We start from the raw sequence: 20,000 nt of genomic DNA, 5'->3' as shown, positions 1-20,000 counted from the left end.
GGGTCCGGGAGATAGGGCTAAAAAACGGGAGAAACCTGGGAAAAACGGGAGTGTTGACAGGTATGGCCAAATGTCTGTCAGATTTCGCACTCCTAACTCTTCTTCTGTTTGTTTTTTCCTAACTCACTGACGGTGCACGAGCTACTAAAGGTATAGGGAAAACATGACATGGATTTCAGGAGAAATAGGTTTTGTTAATGTATAGTGTAAGGCCAGTCGAATGGATTTGGGAAATGGACCGGCCGGGATTTTATATTTTTGGAGCTGGAAAGAAAGACGTATTTGCAATCACATCGATATTGCCCGCATAATCATACAGTATGATCAAATATTGGGGGGGACAAATTGACCTTCTTTGAATATTGGGGGGGACGTGTCCCCCTGTCCCCCCATAGAATTACGCCTATGCCGAAAGCATGTTTCTACCTCACATTCAGTCAATCACACGCTCCGAAAGCATGCTTTTACCTCACATGAATGTGTTTCTGTTTATGATGAGCTGAGTGTGTGTTAGTGCGTCTCCTGTGCATCAAAACATCTTAAAGGTGACATTATTCACAAGAACTTGTGGAACCAAATGTCGGCTGGTGTGTGTAAACGTGCAGATTAAGGGCCGGTAATATTATAATAAGATCCTCTTCATACGTCAGAAGGAGAGCGAAATCTGATCGGCTTATTTTATAACATGTTTGCAGAGAAAGGCTCACCAGAACATAGTTACTGGGTTTCACTTTTCATGTTTTCTGGGTCAGTAGAAGCACCGGACCCGATTATAGCACTGACACACGGGAAAAGGTGCAGTCGTGCTGTGTGTGTGTTAACTGTGTGTGTGTTCCCGCAGGTGGAGCTGCAGTCGTGCTGTGTGTTTGTGCCGTTGGACAGCCTGCCGTCTCCCGGGTCGCTGGTGAGCGGAGACGTGGCCGGGACCGTGCGCTGCTGGTACCACAGCCAGGCCTGCATGCCCGGGACGCTGGTGCTGTGTCTCCCGCAGATCAGTGTGTTCAGCGCAGGACACCGGCGCATGGAGCCGCTGCAGGACGGGCCCTTCACTGTGCCCAGACCCGTGCTGGAGGAGGGTACGAGTGTGTGTGTGTGTGTTCTGTGTGTGTATGTGTGTGTGTGTGTGTGCCCAGACCCGTGCTGGAGGAGGGTACGAGTGTGTGTGTGTGTGTGTGTTCTGTGTGTGTATGTGTGTGTGTGTGTGTGCCCAGACCCGTGCTGGAGGAGGGTACGAGTGTGTGTGTGTGTATGTGTGTGTATGTATGTGTGTGTGTGTGTGTGTGTGTGCGCCCAGACCCGTGCTGGAGGAGGGTACGAGTGTGTGTGTTCTGTGTGTGTGTGTGTGTGTGTGTGTGTGTGTGTGTGTATGTGTGTGTGCCCAGACCCGTGCTGGAGGAGGGTACGAGTGTGTGTGTGTGTTCTGTGTGTGTATGTGTGTGTGTGTGTATGTTCCCAGACCCGTGCTGGAGGAGGGTACAAGTGTGTGTGTGTGTGTGTGTGTTCTGTGTGTGTATGTGTGTGTGTTTGTGTGTGTGTGTGTGTGTGCCCAGACCCATACTGGAGGAGGGTACGAGTGTGTGTGTGTGTGTGTGTGCCCAGACCCGTGCTGGAGGAGGGTACGAGTGTGTGTTTGTGTGCCCAGACCCGTGCTGGAGGAGGGTACGAGTGTGTGTGTGTGTGTGTATGTGTGTGTGAGTGTTTGTGTGTGTGCCCAGACCCGTGCTGGAGGACGGTACGAGTGTGTGTGTGTTAGTGTTGTCACGATACTAGAATTTCTAACTTCGATACGATACCTTAAAAAATATCGATATTCGATACCATTTTCGATACCACGGAGAAAAAAACTGCCACAATAAGGGGGTATTTTTTTTTTAAAGCTGAATATAACAAGTCTAGAACATGATAATGAGGTATATTTTACAAAAATGTCCTGAGTTCTATCTGTTAATATTTTTTCATTTGACCAGAGCTAACATGAGCCGTTGTATTTTTATTACCTACTGTTATCAAAGATTAAAATATACTGTAACAAATGGATTGTTTATCGGTCATAAATGCTGGTTAATACATTAACGTTATTTGATGAACAGATTTAAACACAAACGTGCGTGCATCACACGCGAAAATAATGCTCACTGGATCGACATGAAGTCAAGTCAAGTCACCTTATTTATATAGTGCTTTTAACAATAAAGATTGTGTCAAAGCACTTAACACTATCAAATTGGAGGACAGAGTGTCAGTAATGTATAATAATAAGATTAAACATTAAATTTTCAGGCATATTATTATTGAATTCAGAGATGTCATTGTCTAGCTCAGTTTAGTTTAATTATATCTGTGTAATCAAATTGATGATAATCGCAAATTTAGGCAAATTGCAGAATTAAATAATATTTTTTTGAATAAAGTTAAATAGGCACAAGTTAATTTACATTTGACCACAGTTAAAATATTTACTTTTAAGATTCCTCAGTCAGATTATATTAACTTTAAGAATTACAGTGGAAAAACGAAACAACACACTCATAACAACAATACTAGGCCATCTTGGTTAATGTTTCAGAAAAGTTAAAATGAGAAGTTACAGAGGAGTTACAGTTAGTTATAGGGGAATTCAGAAAGAGGTGACCCATTGATGCTGAGTAGCATACAGTACATGTTGCTAAATGTACATGTCCCCCTGGAGCTTGTTCGTTAAGTCTGTTTTCAGAATTTAAAAAAATGAGTGATGGGATATTGATAGCCAAACAATCTTTTGGGTGCCCGCAGCCCGCTCGCAGTGTGAAGCGCGTGTCCGCGCTATTCTCCGACAAGCCCGCTCGCTGTGTGTAGAGTGTGTCCGCGCTATTCTCCGACAAGCCCGCCCGCGGTGTGAAGAGTGTGTCCGCGCTATTCTCCGACATGCCCGCCCGCGGTGTGAAGAGTGTGTCCTCGCTATTCTCCGACATGCCCGCTCGCGGTGTGTAGAGTGTGTCCGCGCTATTCTCCGACATGCCCGCCCGCGGTGTGAAGAGTGTGTCCGCGCTATTCTCCGACATGCCCGCTCGCGGTGTGTAGAGTGTGTCCGCGCTATTCTCCGACATGCCCGCTCGCGGTGTGAAGAGTGTGTCCTCGCTATTCTCCGACATGCCCGCTCGCGGTGTGTAGAGTGTGTCCGCGCTATTCTCCGACATGCCCGCCCGCGGTGTGAAGAGTGTGTCCGCGCTATTCTCCGACATGCCCGCTCGCGGTGTGAAGAGTGTGTCCGCGCTATTCTCCGACATGCCCGCTCGCGGTGTGAAGAGTGTGTCCGCGCTATTCTCCGACATGCCCGCCCGCGGTGTGAAGAGTGTGTCCGCGCTATTCTCCGACATGCCCGCCCGCGGTGTGTAGAGTGTGTCCGCGCTATTCTCCAACATGCCCGCTCGCGGTGTGTAGAGTGTGTCCGCGCTATTCTCCGACATGCCCGCCCGCGGTGTGAAGAGTGTGTCCGCGCTATTCTCCGCCATGCCCGCCCGTGGTGTGTAGAGTGTGTCCGCGCTATTCTCCGACATGCCCGCCCGCGGTGTGTAGAGTGTGTCCGCGCTATTCTCCGACATGCCCGCCCGCGGTGTGTAGAGTGTGTCCGCGCTATTCTCCGACATGCCCGCCCGCGGTGTGTAGAGTGTGTCCGCGCTATTCTCCGACATGCCCGCCCGCGGTGTGTAGAGTGTGTCCGCGCTATTCTCCGACATGCCCGCCCGCGGTGTGTAGAGTGTGTCCGCGCTATTCTCCGACATGCCCGCCCGCGGTGTGAAGAGTGTGTCCGCGCTATTCTCCGACATGCCCGCCCGCGGTGTGTAGAGTGTGTCCGCGCTATTCTCCGACATGCCCGCCCGCGGTGTGAAGAGTGTGTCCGCGCTATTCTCCGACATGCCCGCCCGCGGTGTGTAGAGTGTGTCCGCGCTATTCTCCGACATGCCCGCCCGCGGTGTGAAGAGTGTGTCCGCGCTATTATCCGACATGCCCGCCCGCGGTGTGTAGAGTGTGTCCGCGCTATTCTCCGACATGCCCGCCCACGGTGTGTAGAGTGTGTCCGCGCTATTCTCCGACATTCCCGCCCACGGTGTGTAGAGTGTGTCCGCGCTATTCTCCGACATGCTCGCCCGCGGTGTGTAGAGTGTGTCCGCGCTATTCTCCAACATGCCCGCCCGCGGTGTGTAGAGTGTGTCCGCGCTATTCTCCGACATGCCCGCCCGCGGTGTGAAGAGTGTGTCCGCGCTATTCTCCGACATGCCCGCCCGCGGTGTGTAGAGTGTGTCCGCGCTATTCTCCAACATGCCCGCCCGCGGTGTGTTGAGTGTGTCCGCGCAATTCTCCGACATGCCCGCCCACGGTGTGTAGAGTGTGTCCGCGCTATTCTCCGACATGCCCGCCCGCGGTGTGAAGAGTGTGTCCGCGCTATTCTCCGACATGCCCGCCCGCGGTGTGTAGAGTGTGTCCGCGCTATTCTCCGACATGCCCGCCCGCGGTGTGAAGAGTGTGTCCGCGCTATTCTCCGACATGCCCGCCCGCGGTGTGAAGAGTGTGTCCGCGCTATTCTCCGACATGCCCGCCCGCGGTGTGTAGAGTGTGTCCGCGCTATTCTCCGACATGCCCGCCCGCGGTGTGAAGAGTGTGTCCGCGCTATTCTCCGACATGCCCGCCCGCGGTGTGAAGAGTGTGTCCGCGCTATTCTCCGACATGCCCGCCCGTGGTGTGTAGAGTGTGTCCGCGCTATTCTCCGACATGCCCGCCCGCGGTGTGTAGAGTGTGTCCGCGCTATTCTCCGACATGCCCGCCCGTGGTGTGTAGAGTGTGTCCGCGCTATTCTCCGACATGCCCGCCCGTGGTGTGTAGAGTGTGTCCGCGCTATTTTCCGACATGCCCGCCCGCGGTGTGTAGAGTGTGTCCGCGCTATTCTCCGACATGCCCGCCCGCGGTGTGTAGAGTGTGTCCGCGCTATTCTCCGACATGCCCGCTCGCGGTGTGAAGAGTGTGTCCGCGCTATTCTCCGACATGCCCGCTCGCGGTGTGTAGAGTGTGTCCGCGCTATTCTCCGACATGCCCGCCCGCGGTGTGTAGAGTGTGTCCGCGCTATTCTCCGACATGCCCGCTCGCGGTGTGTAGAGTGTGTCTGCGCTATTCTCCGACATGCCCGCTCGCGGTGTGTAGAGTGTGTCCGCGCTATTCTCCGACATGCCCGCCCGCGGTGTGTAGAGTGTGTCTGCGCTATTCTCCGACATGCCCGCCCGCGGTGTGTAGAGTGTGTCCGCGCTATTCTCCGACATGCCCGCTCGCGGTGTGAAGAGTGTGTCCGCGCTATTCTCCGACATGCCCGCCCGCGGTGTGTAGAGTGTGTCCGCGCTATTCTCCGACATGCCCGCCCACGGTGTGTAGAGTGTGTCCGCGCTATTCTCCGACATGCCCGCCCGCGGTGTGAAGAGTGTGTCCGCGCTATTCTCCGACATGCCCGCCCGCGGTGTGTAGAGTGTGTCCGCGCTATTCTCCGACATGCCCGCCCGTGGTGTGTAGAGTGTGTCCGCGCTATTCTCCGACATGCCCGCCCGTGGTGTGTAGAGTGTGTCCGCGCTATTCTCCGACATTCCCGCCCGCGGTGTGTAGAGTGTGTCCGCGCTATTCTCCGACATGCCCGCCCGCGGTGTGAAGAGTGTGTCCGCGCTATTCTCCGCCATGCCCGCCCGCGGTGTGTAGAGTGTGTCCGCGCTATTCTCCGACATGCCCGCCCGTGGTGTGTAGAGTGTGTCCGCGCTATTCTCCGACATGCCCGCCCGCGGTGTGTAGAGTGTGTCCGCGCTATTCTCCGACATGCCCGCCCGCGGTGTGTAGAGTGTGTCCGCGCTATTCTCCGACATGCCCGCCCGCGGTGTGAAGAGTGTGTCTGCGCTATTCTCCGACATGCCCGCTCGCGGTGTGAAGAGTGTGTCCGCGCTATTCTCCGACATGCCCGCTCGCGGTGTGTAGAGTGTGTCCGCGCTATTCTCCGACATGCCCGCCCGCGGTGTGTAGAGTGTGTCCGCGCTATTCTCCGACATGCCCGCTCGCGGTGTGTAGAGTGTGTCCGCGCTATTCTCCGACATGCCCGCTCGCGGTGTGTAGAGTGTGTCTGCGCTATTCTCCGACATGCCCGCTCGCGGTGTGTAGAGTGTGTCCGCGCTATTCTCCGACATGCCCGCTCGCGGTGTGAAGAGTGTGTCCGCGCTATTCTCCGACATGCCCGCTCGCGGTGTGAAGAGTGTGTCCGCGCTATTCTCCGACATGCCCGCTCGCGGTGTGTAGAGTGTGTCCGCGCTATTCTCCGACATGCCCGCTCGCGGTGTGTAGAGTGTGTCTGCGCTATTCTCCGACATGCCCGCTCGCGGTGTGTAGAGTGTGTCTGCGCTATTCTCCGACATGCCCGCTCGCGGTGTGTAGAGTGTGTCCGCGCTATTCTCCGACATGCCCGCCCGCGGTGTGAAGAGTGTGTCCGCGCTATTCTCCGACATGCCCGCTCGCGGTGTGTAGAGTGTGTCCGCGCTATTCTCCGACATGCCCGCTGGCGGTGTGTAGAGTGTGTCCGCGCTATTCTCCGACATGCCCGCTCGCGGTGTGTAGAGTGTGTCCGCGCTATTCTCCGACATGCCCGCTCGCGGTGTGAAGAGTGTGTCCGCGCTTTTCTCCGACATGCCCGCTCACGGTGTGTAGAGTGTGTCCGCGCTATTCTCCGACATGCCCGCCCGCGGTGTGTAGAGTGTGTCCGCGCTATTCTCCGACATGCCCGCTCGCGGTGTGTAGAGTGTGTCCGCGCTATTCTCCGACATGCCCGCCCGCGGTGTGTTTTTAACGCGTGTCTGCGCTATTCTCCGACACGCCAGCTCGCGGTGTTCTTTATCAACCAAAGCCGGTCGCGAGGGCGCCACACTCGCCATCTTTCCATTCACTTCACTTTTGCTATTTAACCAGAGCGAATGAGAAGAGTGCGGTCACTTGTGGTGTTAGTCAACGCGCCTTTGGAGAGAAGTTAAAGTGACAGCTCGGCTAGTATGGGAGTATCGATACTTCGGGACATTAGTATTGGTACCGTTCAGATATTTCAGTATCGATATTTATCGAAATATCGATATTTTTGACAACACTAGTGTGTGTGTGTGCGCGCGTGTGTGTGTGTGCCCAGACCCATGCTGGAGGACGGTGTGTGTGTGTGTGTGTGTGTGTGTGTGGACTAAGACCCATGCTGGAGGAGTGTGTGTGTGCGTTTGTTTGTGTGTGTGTGTGTGTGTGTGTGTGTGTGTGTGTGTGTGTGTGGGCCCAGATCCGTGCTGGAGGAGGGTATTAGCCTGTGTGTCTGTGAGCCTGAGACACGAGTGTGACCTCTCTGTGTATGTGTGTGTTCACAGGCGATGCGTTCCCGTGGACAGTGTGTGTGAGTCAGCTGAGCGTGTATTCTCTCCTGGGACAGCAGCGTTCCCTCAGTGTTCTGGATCCGCTGGGCTTCACCTCCACGCTGGCCCTCACCGCCCCGAAGCTGCAGCCCGAGAGCAGAGACGCCTTCATCATGTGCCTGCATGTGGACCTGCAACCGGTGCAGCTCCGGTGCTCCAACCCTCAGGTACTGCAGATCACAGGTGTACAGGTGCAGAACACAGGTGTACAGGTGCAGAACACAGGTGTACATGTGCAGAACACAGGTGTACAGGTGCAGAACACAGGAGTACAGGTGCAGAACACAGGTGTACATGTGCAGAACACAGGTGTACAGATGCAGAACACAGGTGTACAGGTGCAGAACACAGGTGTACATGTGCAGAACACAGGTGTACATGTGCAGAACACAGGTGTACAGGTGCAGAACACAGGAGTACAGGTGCAGAACACAGGTGTACATGTGCAGAACACAGGTGTACAGATGCAGAACACAGGTGTACAGGTGCAGAACACAGGAGTACAGGTGCAGAACACAGGTGTACAGGTGCAGAACACAGGTGTACAGGTGCAGAACACAGGTGTACAGGTGCAGAACACAGGTGTACATGTGCAGAACACAGGTGTACAGGTGCAGATCACAGGTGTACAGGTGCAGAACACAGGTGTACAGGTGCAGAACACAGGAGTACAGGTGCAGAACACAGGTGTACAGATGCAGAACACAGGTGTACAGGTGCAGAACACAGGTGTACAGGTGCAGAACACAGGTGTACAGGTGCAGAACACAGGTGTACATGTGCAGAACACAGGAGTACAGGTGCAGAACACAGGTGTACAGGTGCAGAACACAGGTGCACAGGTGCAGATCACAGGTGCACAGGTGCAGAACACAGGTGCACAGGTGCAGATCACAGGTGTACAGGTGCAGAACACAGGTGTACAGGTGCAGATCACAGGAGTACAGGTGCAGATCACAGGTGTACAGGTGCAGATCACAGGAGTACAGGTGCAGAACACAGGTGTACAGGTGCAGAACACAGGTGTACAGGTGCAGATCACAGGTGTACAGGTGCAGATCACAGGAGTACAGGTGCAGATCACAGTTGTACAGGTGCAGAACACAGGTGTACATGTGCAGTTCACAGGTGTACATGTGCAGATCACAGGTGTACAGGTGCAGATCACAGGAGTACAGGTGCAGATCACAGGTGTACAGGTGCAGATCACAGGTGTACAGGTGCAGATCACAGGTGTACAGGTGCAGATCACAGGTGTACATGTGCAGTTCACAGGTGTACATGTGCAGATCACAGGTGTACAGGTGCAGATCACAGGAGTACATGTGCAGTTCACAGGTGTACATGTGCAGAACACAGGTGTACATGTGCAGAACACAGGTGTACAGGTGCAGAACACAGGTGTACATGTGCAGATCACAGGAGTACATGTGCAGTTCACAGGTGTACATGTGCAGAACACAGGTGTACATGTGCAGAACACAGGTGTACAGGTGCAGAACACAGGTGTACAGGTGCAGATCACAGGAGTACAGGTGCAGATCACAGTTGTACAGGTGCAGAACACAGGTGTACAGATGCAGAACACAGGTGTACATGTGCAGAACACAGGTGTACATGTGCAGATCACAGGTGTACAGGTGCAGATCACAGGTGTACAGGTGCAGATCACAGTTGTACAGGTGCAGAACACAGGTGTACAGGTGCAGATCACAGGAGTACAGGTGCAGATCACAGGTGTACAGGTGCAGATCACAGGAGTACAGGTGCAGAACACAGGTGTACAGGTGCAGATCACAGGAGTACAGGTGCAGATCACAGGAGTACAGGTGCAGATCACAGGTGTACAGGTGCAGATCACAGGAGTACAGGTGCAGAACACAGGTGTACAGGTGCAGATCACAGGTGTACAGGTGCAGATCACAGGAGTACAGGTGCAGATCACAGTTGTACAGGTGCAGAACACAGGTGTACATGTGCAGTTCACAGGTGTACAGGTGCAGATCACAGGTGTACAGGTGCAGATCACAGGAGTACAGGTGCAGATCACAGGTGTACAGGTGCAGATCACAGGTGTACAGGTGCAGATCACAGGTGTACATGTGCAGATCACAGGTGTACAGGTGCAGATCACAGGAGTACATGTGCAGATCACAGGTGTACATGTGCAGAACACAGGTGTACATGTGCAGAACACAGGTGTACAGATGCAGAACACAGGTGTACATGTGCAGAACACAGGTGTACATGTGCAGAACACAGGTGTACATGTGCAGATCACAGGTGTACATGTGCAGAACACAGGTGTACATGTGCAGAACACAGGTGCAGAACACAGGTGTACATGTGCAGAACACAGGTGCAGATCACAGGTGGATATACTACAGGAGCAGGGCTTGATTGTGTTTGTTGGGAATTGATTGGATGGTTGTGGTTTGTTATTGGTGGATCTCATGGAGTGAAAGGTTGCCCCACCCTCATCATCAGAGAAGAGAAGAAGATATGCTGCAAGAGGAACTTATTCTGATTCAAGATTACCAGTAACATGAATTTAACACAATAAGTAAGAGATAATGTACACCCGACAGGGAGATCAGGATCAGGTCTTCATCAGCCTGAAGGGGTTTATTCTGAGATCACACACACACACACACACACACACACACACACACACACACACACCTGAAGGGTGTTTATTCCAAGATCTCACACACACACACACACACACACACACACACACCTGAAGGGGGGTTGTTCTGAGATCACACACACACACACACACACACACACACACACACCTGAAGGGTGTTTATTCCAAGATCTCACACACACACACACACACACACCTGAAGGGGGTTTATTCTGAGATCACACACACACACACACACACACACACACACACACACACACACACACACACACACACTAGAAGGGGTTTATTCTGCAAGAACAACCGGCTGGATGTACATTATCCTCTTATTACACGGATACTTGCCACATAAGTAAATAATTAGCCACGAAATATTGATCTGTGTTGAAATATTTTATTAGGTCTTTAAATGCAAAGCTTCGCGGAGAGAGCAGTTTCAGCGACGAGATCAAACTAGATGGACATTTAAGAGATACGGTATACAGTCATAACACTTATTACACAGCATTTCACCACATTAATAATTATGGAGATCAGAGATATTGATTTCAAATTGAATCTTAAAATCTTTGAATTTTATAATCCAATAGTGTACAAAACAATAGTCACAAAATGGCTGCCACTGCATTTGTATGAAACAAGAGAGAGCGAGTCCACGATACTGGAAGGCATAATTAAATAACTACACAAAATATTGATTTGACTGAGTTTTAATATTTTATTAGCTCACCAAATGCAAAACTTCCACGAGAAAAAACGTTCCTAGTGAGTGTGTAGCGCTGATGACTTCAGTGACCCGGATGAGCCTGTGTTTCTGTTCCCAGCGGCTGTTATCTGGGAATAATATACCGCTGGATGGAGTGACTGACCAATCAGAATCAAGTATTCCACAGAGCCGTGTAATAATGATAGATAATAATTTATAATAAATTTATAATACTGCAATGTTCCATTCTTTAAAAAAAACAACAACAAGAGTTGTCAGTTTTGATTTCAGGGTGACTGTAAAGATTGGATGTAGAGGATTAATGTAGATTTTCAGTGGCAGCAGAAGTGACCGAGTGACGGTTCGACTATCCTGAGAGTCATTCATTGTGAATCGCACCCTTACAGCCATATTTACTGTCACCAGTGGAAACATGAGAGTCCTTCTGTTGACGATCTGCACACACACACTTGATCCAGACTGTTTGTTTGAATATGCGTCTGCTCTCGTATGGAGTCCGTGTGATATTAATGTTGACGTGTCTGAGCTCAGATCTGCTGCTGCTGATTGCTGTGTGCTGATTGGCTGTGAGGGGAATGTGGTGGAAAGGAAACGTGTGTTAAATAACAGCTGCCAAAAACAAACAGCAGAATCAGAAGCAGAACTGCAGCGAGATGAAGGAAGAACCGACAGGAGGAAAAAATTATTCGCTTGTTTGTGATTATGTGGAGATACTGAATCTGTTCAGTTACCATGAGTTACCGACATCTCACCGTCTGTTTGTCTGTCTCACTCTCGGTCTGTCTCACTCTCAGTCTGTCTGTCTGTCTCTCACTGTCTGTCTGTCTGTCTGTCTGTCTGTCTGTCTGTCTCTCTGTCTGTCTGTTTGTCTCACTCTCAGTCTGTCTGTCTCTCTGTCTGTCTGTCTGTCTGTTTGTCTCACTCTCTGTCTGTCTGTTTGTCTCACTCTCAGTCTGTCTGTCTCTCTGTCTGTCTGTCTGTCTGTTTGTCTCACTCTCTGTCTGTCTGTTTGTCTCACTCTCTGTCTGTCTGTTTGTCTCACTCTCAGTCTGTCTGTCTCTCTGTCTGTCTGTCTGTTTGTCTCACTCTCAGTCTGTCTCTCTGTCTGTCTGTCTGTCTGTCTCTCTGTCTGTCTGTTTGTCTGTCTCTCTGTCTGTCTGTCTGTCTGTTTGTCTCACTCTCTGTCTGTCTCTCTGTCTGTCTGTCTGTTTGTCTCACTCTCAGTCTGTCTGTCTCTCTGTCTGTCTGTCTGTTTGTCTCACTCTCAGTCTGTCTCTCTGTCTGTCTGTCTGTCTCTCTGTCTGTCTGTTTGTCTGTCTCTCTGTCTCTCTGTCTGTCTGTCTGTCTGTCTGTCTGTTTGTCTCACTCTCAGTCTGTCTCTCTGTCTGTCTGTCTGTCTGTCTGTCTGTCTCTCTGTCTGTCTGTTTGTCTCACTCTCAGTCTGTCTCTCTGTCTTTCTCACTGTCTGTCTGTCTCACTGTCTGTCTCTCTCACTGTCTGTCTGTCTGTCTGTCTCACTGTCTGTCTGTCTTTCTCACTGTCTGTCTGTCTCACTGTTTGTCTGTCTTTCTCGCTGTCTTTCTCACTGTCTGTCTCTCTCACTGTCTGTCTCTCTCACTGTCTGTCTCTCTCACTGTCTGTCTGTCTGTCTGTCTCACTGTCTCTCTGTCTTTCTCACTGTCTGTCTGTCTCACTGTTTGTCTGTCTTTCTCGCTGTCTTTCTCACTGTCTGTCTCTCTCACTGTCTGTCTCTCTCACTGTCTGTCTGTCTGTCTGTCTGTCTGTCTGTCTGTGTCTCACTGTCTGTATCACTGTCTGTCTGTCTGTCTGTCTGTCTGTCTGTCTGTCTCTCTGTCTGTCTGTCTGTCTCACTCACTCTGTCTGTCCTTCTCACTGTCTCTCACTGTCTGTGTATGTGTTTGTGTCTGTCTGTCTGTCTCATTGTCTTTCTCACTGTCTGTCTGTCTCACTCTCTGTCTGTCTGTCTGTCTGTCTGTCTGTCTGTCTCACTCTCAGTCTGTCTGGCTGGCTGTCTCTCTGTCTGTCTGTCTCTCTGTCTGTCTGTCTCTCTGTCAATTTTTCAATTTCATGTTGCTTTATTGGCATGACAAAAATAAAATGCATCTGTGTTGCCAAAGCATAAGAACAAATATAAACAACAACAAGGAGTTAATACATCTGATATAGTAATACAAGTAAACAGGATAATTATGATGTAGATGCAGATACTAAACACATTCTGTGCATGTTCCTCAAAGGGTACATTGAAACAATAATATATATATATATATATATATATATATATATATATACACACATACATACATATACACATACATATACATACATATACATACACATACACATACATATATGTACATATAAAAAAAAAGAGAATACAGACAAACAAGATAATAATAAAAAATATATATATATACATATATATAATATATAACTTGTATAAATACCTCTTATACAATTTTCTATTTATTTAGCCTTGTATTGTGACAGGAGAAGACATATTTAGCTGCTAGCCATGCCGTGCTTTTATCTTCCCCTAATAAAGAAAGAAGCTTTTTGTCCTCAGTGTAGGTAGTGAAGCCTGGTATATGTTTTTCAAATTTTTGGAAATATTTGTTTCTTAAGTCTTCATATTTGGGACATGTACATAGGAAATGTAATTCTGTTTCGATACCCTGGTGGCAGTGTGTACAGACACGTTCCTCTCTTGGTCTCCACACTTTTAAATGTCTAGCTCTTTCAATCTCCAGCTCGTGGTCACTGACTCTGTATTTTGTTAAAATTCGTATTTCTTTTGGATTTTTTGTTTTGAGATATTCGGCCAATTGGATATCTCTGTTCAGGGATTGATAACAGAGGAGTTTGTGTTGTATTTTATTTTCATTTTGCCATTGTTCTGTATACTCGTCTTTTAATTTAGTTTCAAATCTTTTGATTGAAGACTGAGGATTGTGTCTGTGGCGACTCTGATGCTCAGTGTACCTGTCTCTCTCTCTGCCTGTCTGTCCACTACTGACTGTGTTTATCTCCGTGTTCCTCTGAGCCCGCTGGGCCAGGGGCTGGACGTCTGAACCCCGCTGGTTGCTCAGGAGAGCTTTGTATGCAATGGAATTTTTATCAGCTTGATTTAAATGCTGCCAAAATTTAATTGACCTTTTTTGGATTTGAATTTTCAGAGGGAATATACCGAGTTCTGCTCTGCATGCGTTGTTTGGGGTGTTTGGGCGAACTTTTAGAATAATTTTACAGAATTCCAGTTGCAGTTTTTCAGTGGGAGTTTTATCCCAGTTTTTAAATTCTGGATTCGAAATCGGGCCCCAAACTTCGCTTCCATAAAGCATTATTGGTGTTATCAGAAAATTGTAGATTTTTAGCCAAATTCTTGCGGGAATATTTGTTTTTCCAAATTTGCATTTGATTGCATACAAAGCTCTCCGAGCTTTATTACATAGTGTGTTTATGGCCAGGTTGAAACTCCCCGATGCACTAATTTCAACCCCTAAGTAATTATATGAACTCTTTTGTTCTAGTCTGGTGTTGCCCAGAGTGAAGTTGTAACTCTGTCTATTTCCCAGAGATCTGGCTCTCCTCTGAAATACCAGAACACTGGTCTTTTTCAGATTGACTGTCAGTGCCCATTTCTGACAGTACTGCTCTAGGACGGACAGGCCCTGTTGTAAACCTTCTTCTGTCAGGGACAACAGAACCAGATCATCGGCATAGAGCAGGAACTTGATGTTGGTATCATGAAGAGTGAGACCTGGGGCTGCAGATTGTTCCAGCATGGTTGCTAGTTCATTGATGTAAATGTTAAACAATGTTGGACTCAAACTGCATCCCTGTCTCACGCCACGCCCTTGCTTGAAGAATTCTGTTCTTTTGGAGCCAATTTTTACTGCACATTTATTTTCTGTGTACAGTGACTTAATAGTGTCATAGACTTTACCCCCTATCCCGCTTTCGATAAGTTTGTAAAAAAGCCCATCATGCCATATTGTGTCAAAAGCTTTTTTGAAGTCTATAAAACATGCAAATATTTTCCCATTTTTCATTTTGGTGTAGTTTTTAATAAGGGTGTGGAGAGTATGATGTGATGTGGTCTGATGTACGATATTTTGGTAAAAAGCCAATTTGATTTTTACTTAAGACATTGTGCTTGGTGAGAAAGGACAGTATTCTGGCGTTGATAATACTGCAGAAAACCTTCCCCAGACTACTGTTCACACTAATGCCTCTGTAGTTGTTAGGGTCCAATCTGTCGCCATTTTTGAAAATAGGGGTGATGAGTCCATGGTTCCAGATCTCAGGGAAATAGCCAGACTCCAGAACGAGGTTGAACAGCTTGTGGAGAGCTGCCTGCAGTGTAGGGCTACTGTGCTTTAGCATCTCAGGGCAGATGCTGTCCACTCCACAAGTCTTTCCAGCCTTCAGTTGGCTCTGTATTTCTGTTAGTGTTATTACTGTATCTAGGGGGTTTTGGTAGTCTTTCACCTTTTCCTCTAAGTGGTGGAGTTTTTCAACTACTGAGTGTGGTTGGGGGGTGATTGCACTATAATCAATATTCTTATACAAAAATTCAAAGTGATTTTTCCAGATCAAACCATTTTGTATTGTTAATTTATCTTTAGTTTGTCTTGGACTGAATTTATTCCACAAATTCCAAAAGACGTTTTGGTCAATGGCTTCTTCTATTTTGTTAAGTTCTTCAGATCTGTAAAGCTCTTTTTTCTTATTGATTAGTATTTTGTAGTTTTTAGTGCCTGATGGTATTGGACCCGTATCTGACTCTCATGGGGTTCTCTGTGTTTTTGGTTTGATAATAGTCTTAGTTGTTTTCTAGCATAAACGCATTCATTATCATACCATTTTTCTTTTGAGGGTTTGTGTTTTGTTATTTTGTTACTATAGTTAATTATTTTGAGATTTGATTTTGTAGCTAATTCAACAAATATATTGTTTAAATGCTGTGTAGCCAAATTTACTCCATCTTTTGTGCATGGGAATTTAATTTTAAGTTTTGATTTGATTTCTGTACTCTCAAGTGCAGTTAAATAATTCTCTATGTTGCTGCATTTTTTCCATATATATTTTTGGTGGAGGCCATACATTTTGCTGGTTTCTGATTCTTGTACAAAGCTATACTTTGAATACTTATTTAAATAAAGTATTATTAAGACTTATTTATCTGTCTTTCTCACTGTCTGTCTGTCTCACGGTTTGTCTGTCTTTCTCGCTGTCTGTCTCTCTCACTCTCTGTCTGTATTACTGTCTGTCTGTCTGTCTCACTCTCTATCTGTCTGTCTGTCTGTCTGTCTGTCTCACTCTCTATCTGTCTGTCTGTCTGTCTCACTTGGTCTCTGGATCAGTCTACAAAACTGCTGGGCTTTTGTGTAAATAATGTCAAATAATGTCTGAAATAATGGCGAGAGGATAGACGGAGACGCTCCATCGTGTGTGTGTGTGTGTGTGTGTTTTCAGTGGTTTCAGTGGTTATTTGTGTGAATCCAGCTGAACTCCAGCGATGAGTTTGTGATGAGCCACTCCTTACAAACACATATGCTGATCATGTTTTCTGTTCACACTGGTGGAACTAGTCAGAATCAGCCGCTGTGTTTGAACTGATTGGAGTTTATTTACCGTGGCGTTCAGGCGTCCAGCATTTGATGACAGTGATCTGCTTATGAAGGTCTGATGATCATGAACTGAGAGGATGAGCTGATGATGATCTTCTGGAGTCGTTAGGAAGCGCTGTAGAGTCACGTGACGCCGGACGATTGACGTCAAATGTTTCTTTCTGCAAGTGTTTCATTTATTGTGATTTAGCAGGAAGTTAAGCGACAATTTACCGCGAGAAGTGGAGGATACGCCTGTCAACGCTCCTTTCTGTCACTCATTTGAGGCTACTGTATGTCAGCTTTCTGGACCTACTCCCACCATTGTTGCTACTTTGTACCGCTCACCAAAGCCCAACAAGGATTTTATTATTGACCTTTAGGGGTGTGAACCGACAGTGGTCTCACGGTTCGGTTCGATTACGATTATCATGTCATCGATTCAGTTCAATTCGATATCACGATGCATCGGGATGCACCGCATCCTCAATTTAAAATTTTACTTCAAAAGTGATGTGTGCGCGCATGTGTGTGCGTGTGCTCGCCTGTTCGGGAAGTCGCAGTGACAGAAACAGTGACATTCCAGTTCAAGTTTCAAGGGAGTAAAGCTTTTTTTACAGTCTATGGAGTAAAGCTTGTTTATGCCATTAAGAAAAGGAAATCTGTCAAATAAATATTGTTTTAAAGAAATGTTCATTTAAAAGCAGCGCTCATTAATCAGTGTATGTTACCATTAAAGATGCGCGCATCAACCGTCGCCGAATCCGCTGTTGAAGGTGACGATCATCCATTTATAATCACGCGTAACACAGAATAATTTTAATTTGACCATCGGGTGCGTATAGGCTACTTAAATAAGAGAAAATTATTGGGCGGGTGGATGATTTGTTTTTGGCTGCGGATTCGGGTGACGTTGGAGCTCATCCGCTTACTCTAAAGCAGTCAGACTCTGCCAGGCGTTAACAGCTCGGGGTGAAAACGGCTAACGTGGTTTATCAAGTTAGTGGTATTACCTCCTGCATATTCTATTTGTGCGTGACATGAGTGCACACAGCGCGTGTCTTCTGCAGGTCGTGCTTACCAGGTTGTTCATAAAAGCCGAAATGTGCCCAGATGTCGGCTTTAAAGTAGTTGGAGCATTTTTTATTTTCTCGCACTCGCGTCTCGCCTCCCTCTGCCATTGTATGCTACCGCGACAAAGCACGTACGCAACAAATGACGTCAGAAAAGCGTCAGTACATTATAATCGGTTATGGTCTATTACTGAACCGAAACCGAATCGTCCTCGTCTGCATCGCGATGCATCGTAGAAACGATTAATTTTGACACCCCTATGACCTTGCTGCCGCGTAAATTATATATAAACTTTCCCACACACATTAAAGGACATATTTTGGATTTAATCTGCTGTTCAGGTGTTACACCTGTTAACTGTAAAGCAGATTATTTCCCTTTTTCTGACATTTGCTGCTCTCATTCAGTGTTAATCTTTACTATAACATTCCGAAATATTAAGGATATCAACTTGGACAATTTATCCTCTAGCATCACTAGCCTTCCCAGTGCCGACATTTTCTCTACCCCGGATGAACTGCTCTCTCACTACAACAATAACCTTCATAACCTCCTTAATAACTTTGCTCCACTCAAAACCAGGACTGTCTCATTTACTCTCTCTGCACCTTGGTTTAATCCCCACTCTTAGAAAATTAAAAACAAAAGGACTACAACTTGAAAGACTTTACAGGGAAACCAGTCTCACTGTGCACAAGGACATGTATTCAAACCACATTCTTCTTTACAAAGAGTGTTTTTCTAAAGCTAAATCCACATACTATTCTTGTTTAATCAGTTCAAGTGAAGAACATTCAAAGGCCCTTTTTTCCCTCATTACAAACTTCACAACACCTCTGGATCCACTTCCTCCTCACTTGTACTCTTCTGATTTTTGTAATACTATATTATCATTTTTCTCTTTAAAAACTGAACACATCCACCAACAACTTATGTTTACTTCTGCTCCTAACTCACCTGTCTCAGTTTAATTTGCTCCCACCCATTTACTTTCAACATTTACCTAACCCTCAGTAAATTAAATTTCCGCACTCATTCAAAAATCCAAATCTTCAACCTGCAGATTAGACCCCTTCCTACTGTTCTTGTAAAGGCCTCTGTCCCTTTTCTGTCCCCTCTCATTACAGACATCATTCACTCTTCTCTTACCACTGGAATTGTTCCTTCTTGTCTTAAAACAGCTGCTGTAACTCAATAGTTTTTGTCCGATTTCAAATCTTCCATTCATCTCCAAAATCCTTGGAAAAATAGTTGCTGCTCAACTCCATTCTCATCTCTCCTATAATAATTTATATGAACAATTCCAGTCTGGTTTCCGTCCTCTTCATAGCACAGAAACAGCACTCCTTAAAATCACTAACAACCTTCTCCGAGTGGCGGACTCTGGTTTACTATCCATTCTCCTTCTACTTGATCTGAGTGCGGCCTTCGATACAATTTCACACACCATCCTAATCTAGACAGACTCTCCTCTATTGGTATCACTCACACACCTCTTACCTGGTTTATTATCTCTCAGGCCGCACTCAGTTCATTCAGTTAAAAATCATTCACCTCCCATTCAGTCCCTGTCATCACAGGAGTGCCCCTGGGCTCCGTCCCGGGACCCCTGCTGTTCATTATTTATCTTCTTTCCCTTGGTTACATCTTCCGTAAATATCAGATTCACTTCCATTGCTACGCAGATGACACCCAGCTCTATCTCTCAACCAAACCTAATTGATAACTTCCACCATCTTCCCTTACTAACTGTCTTCTTGACTTAAAATCCTGGTTCACTTCAAACTTCCTCAAATTAAATAGCAATAAAACAGAATTGCTTCTTATAGGTACAAGATTAACATTAAACAAACTCCATAATCTTTCTATTCCCATTGATATCTCCTTCATCTCCCCCTCCCCTCAGGTTAAGAGTCTGGGTGTCATCTTCGATAGCACCCTCTCTTCTACGTCTCATGTTAATAATGTTACCCGGTCTGCTTACTACCATCTTCGAAACATCAACCGTCTACGTCCTTTCCTCATGCCTCACTGCACTGCCATTCTTGTTCACATTTTAGTCACCTCTCGTTTAGATTATTGCAATTCCCTTTTGTTTGGCCTCCCACATAAAACCCTCCATAAACTACAACTGGTCCAAAACTCAGCTGCTTGTATTATCACTCGTACCCCCTCTATTCATCACACACCCCCATCTTACGACAGCTCCATTGGCTCCCCATCACTTACCGTATGAACTAAAAATACTTCTCCTCACTTTTAAAGTCATTCATAATCTCGCCTCTTCATATCTTTTTGACCTCCTCCATATACCCACACCCGCTCACACTCTCAGATCCTCTTCTTCCATCCATTTCACTGTTCCATCCATCACCGTGTCCGCCTTGTTACTATGGGGAGCAGAGCTTTCAGCTGCTCTGCTCCTCAGCTCTGGAACTCGCTTCCACCGGACCTCCGTACTACTGATTCCCTCT

General features: G+C 47.4%; 1 protein-coding gene across 1 annotated transcript in view; it reads left to right on the top strand.

Moving 5' to 3' along the window:
• The window catches only part of vps13b (vacuolar protein sorting 13 homolog B), a gene marked incomplete at its 5' end in the record, with an annotated part of 193,505 nt that overhangs the window by 87,431 nt on the left and 86,074 nt on the right, over window positions 1-20,000 (top strand). The window contains 2 exons of the mRNA XM_081388003.1: window positions 842-1,076; window positions 7,398-7,609. Of these exons, the coding sequence (XP_081244129.1) occupies window positions 842-1,076; window positions 7,398-7,609 (447 nt within the window). The remainder of the gene's footprint in view (window positions 1-841; window positions 1,077-7,397; window positions 7,610-20,000) is intronic.

Source organism: Scardinius erythrophthalmus (genome assembly GCF_964197995.2).
Source record: "Scardinius erythrophthalmus genome assembly, chromosome: 16".
Classification (NCBI taxonomy): Eukaryota; Metazoa; Chordata; class Actinopteri; order Cypriniformes; family Leuciscidae; genus Scardinius; species Scardinius erythrophthalmus.
Note: the sequence above shows the minus strand (reverse complement) of the source record. Positions and strands in the feature narration are given on the sequence as shown.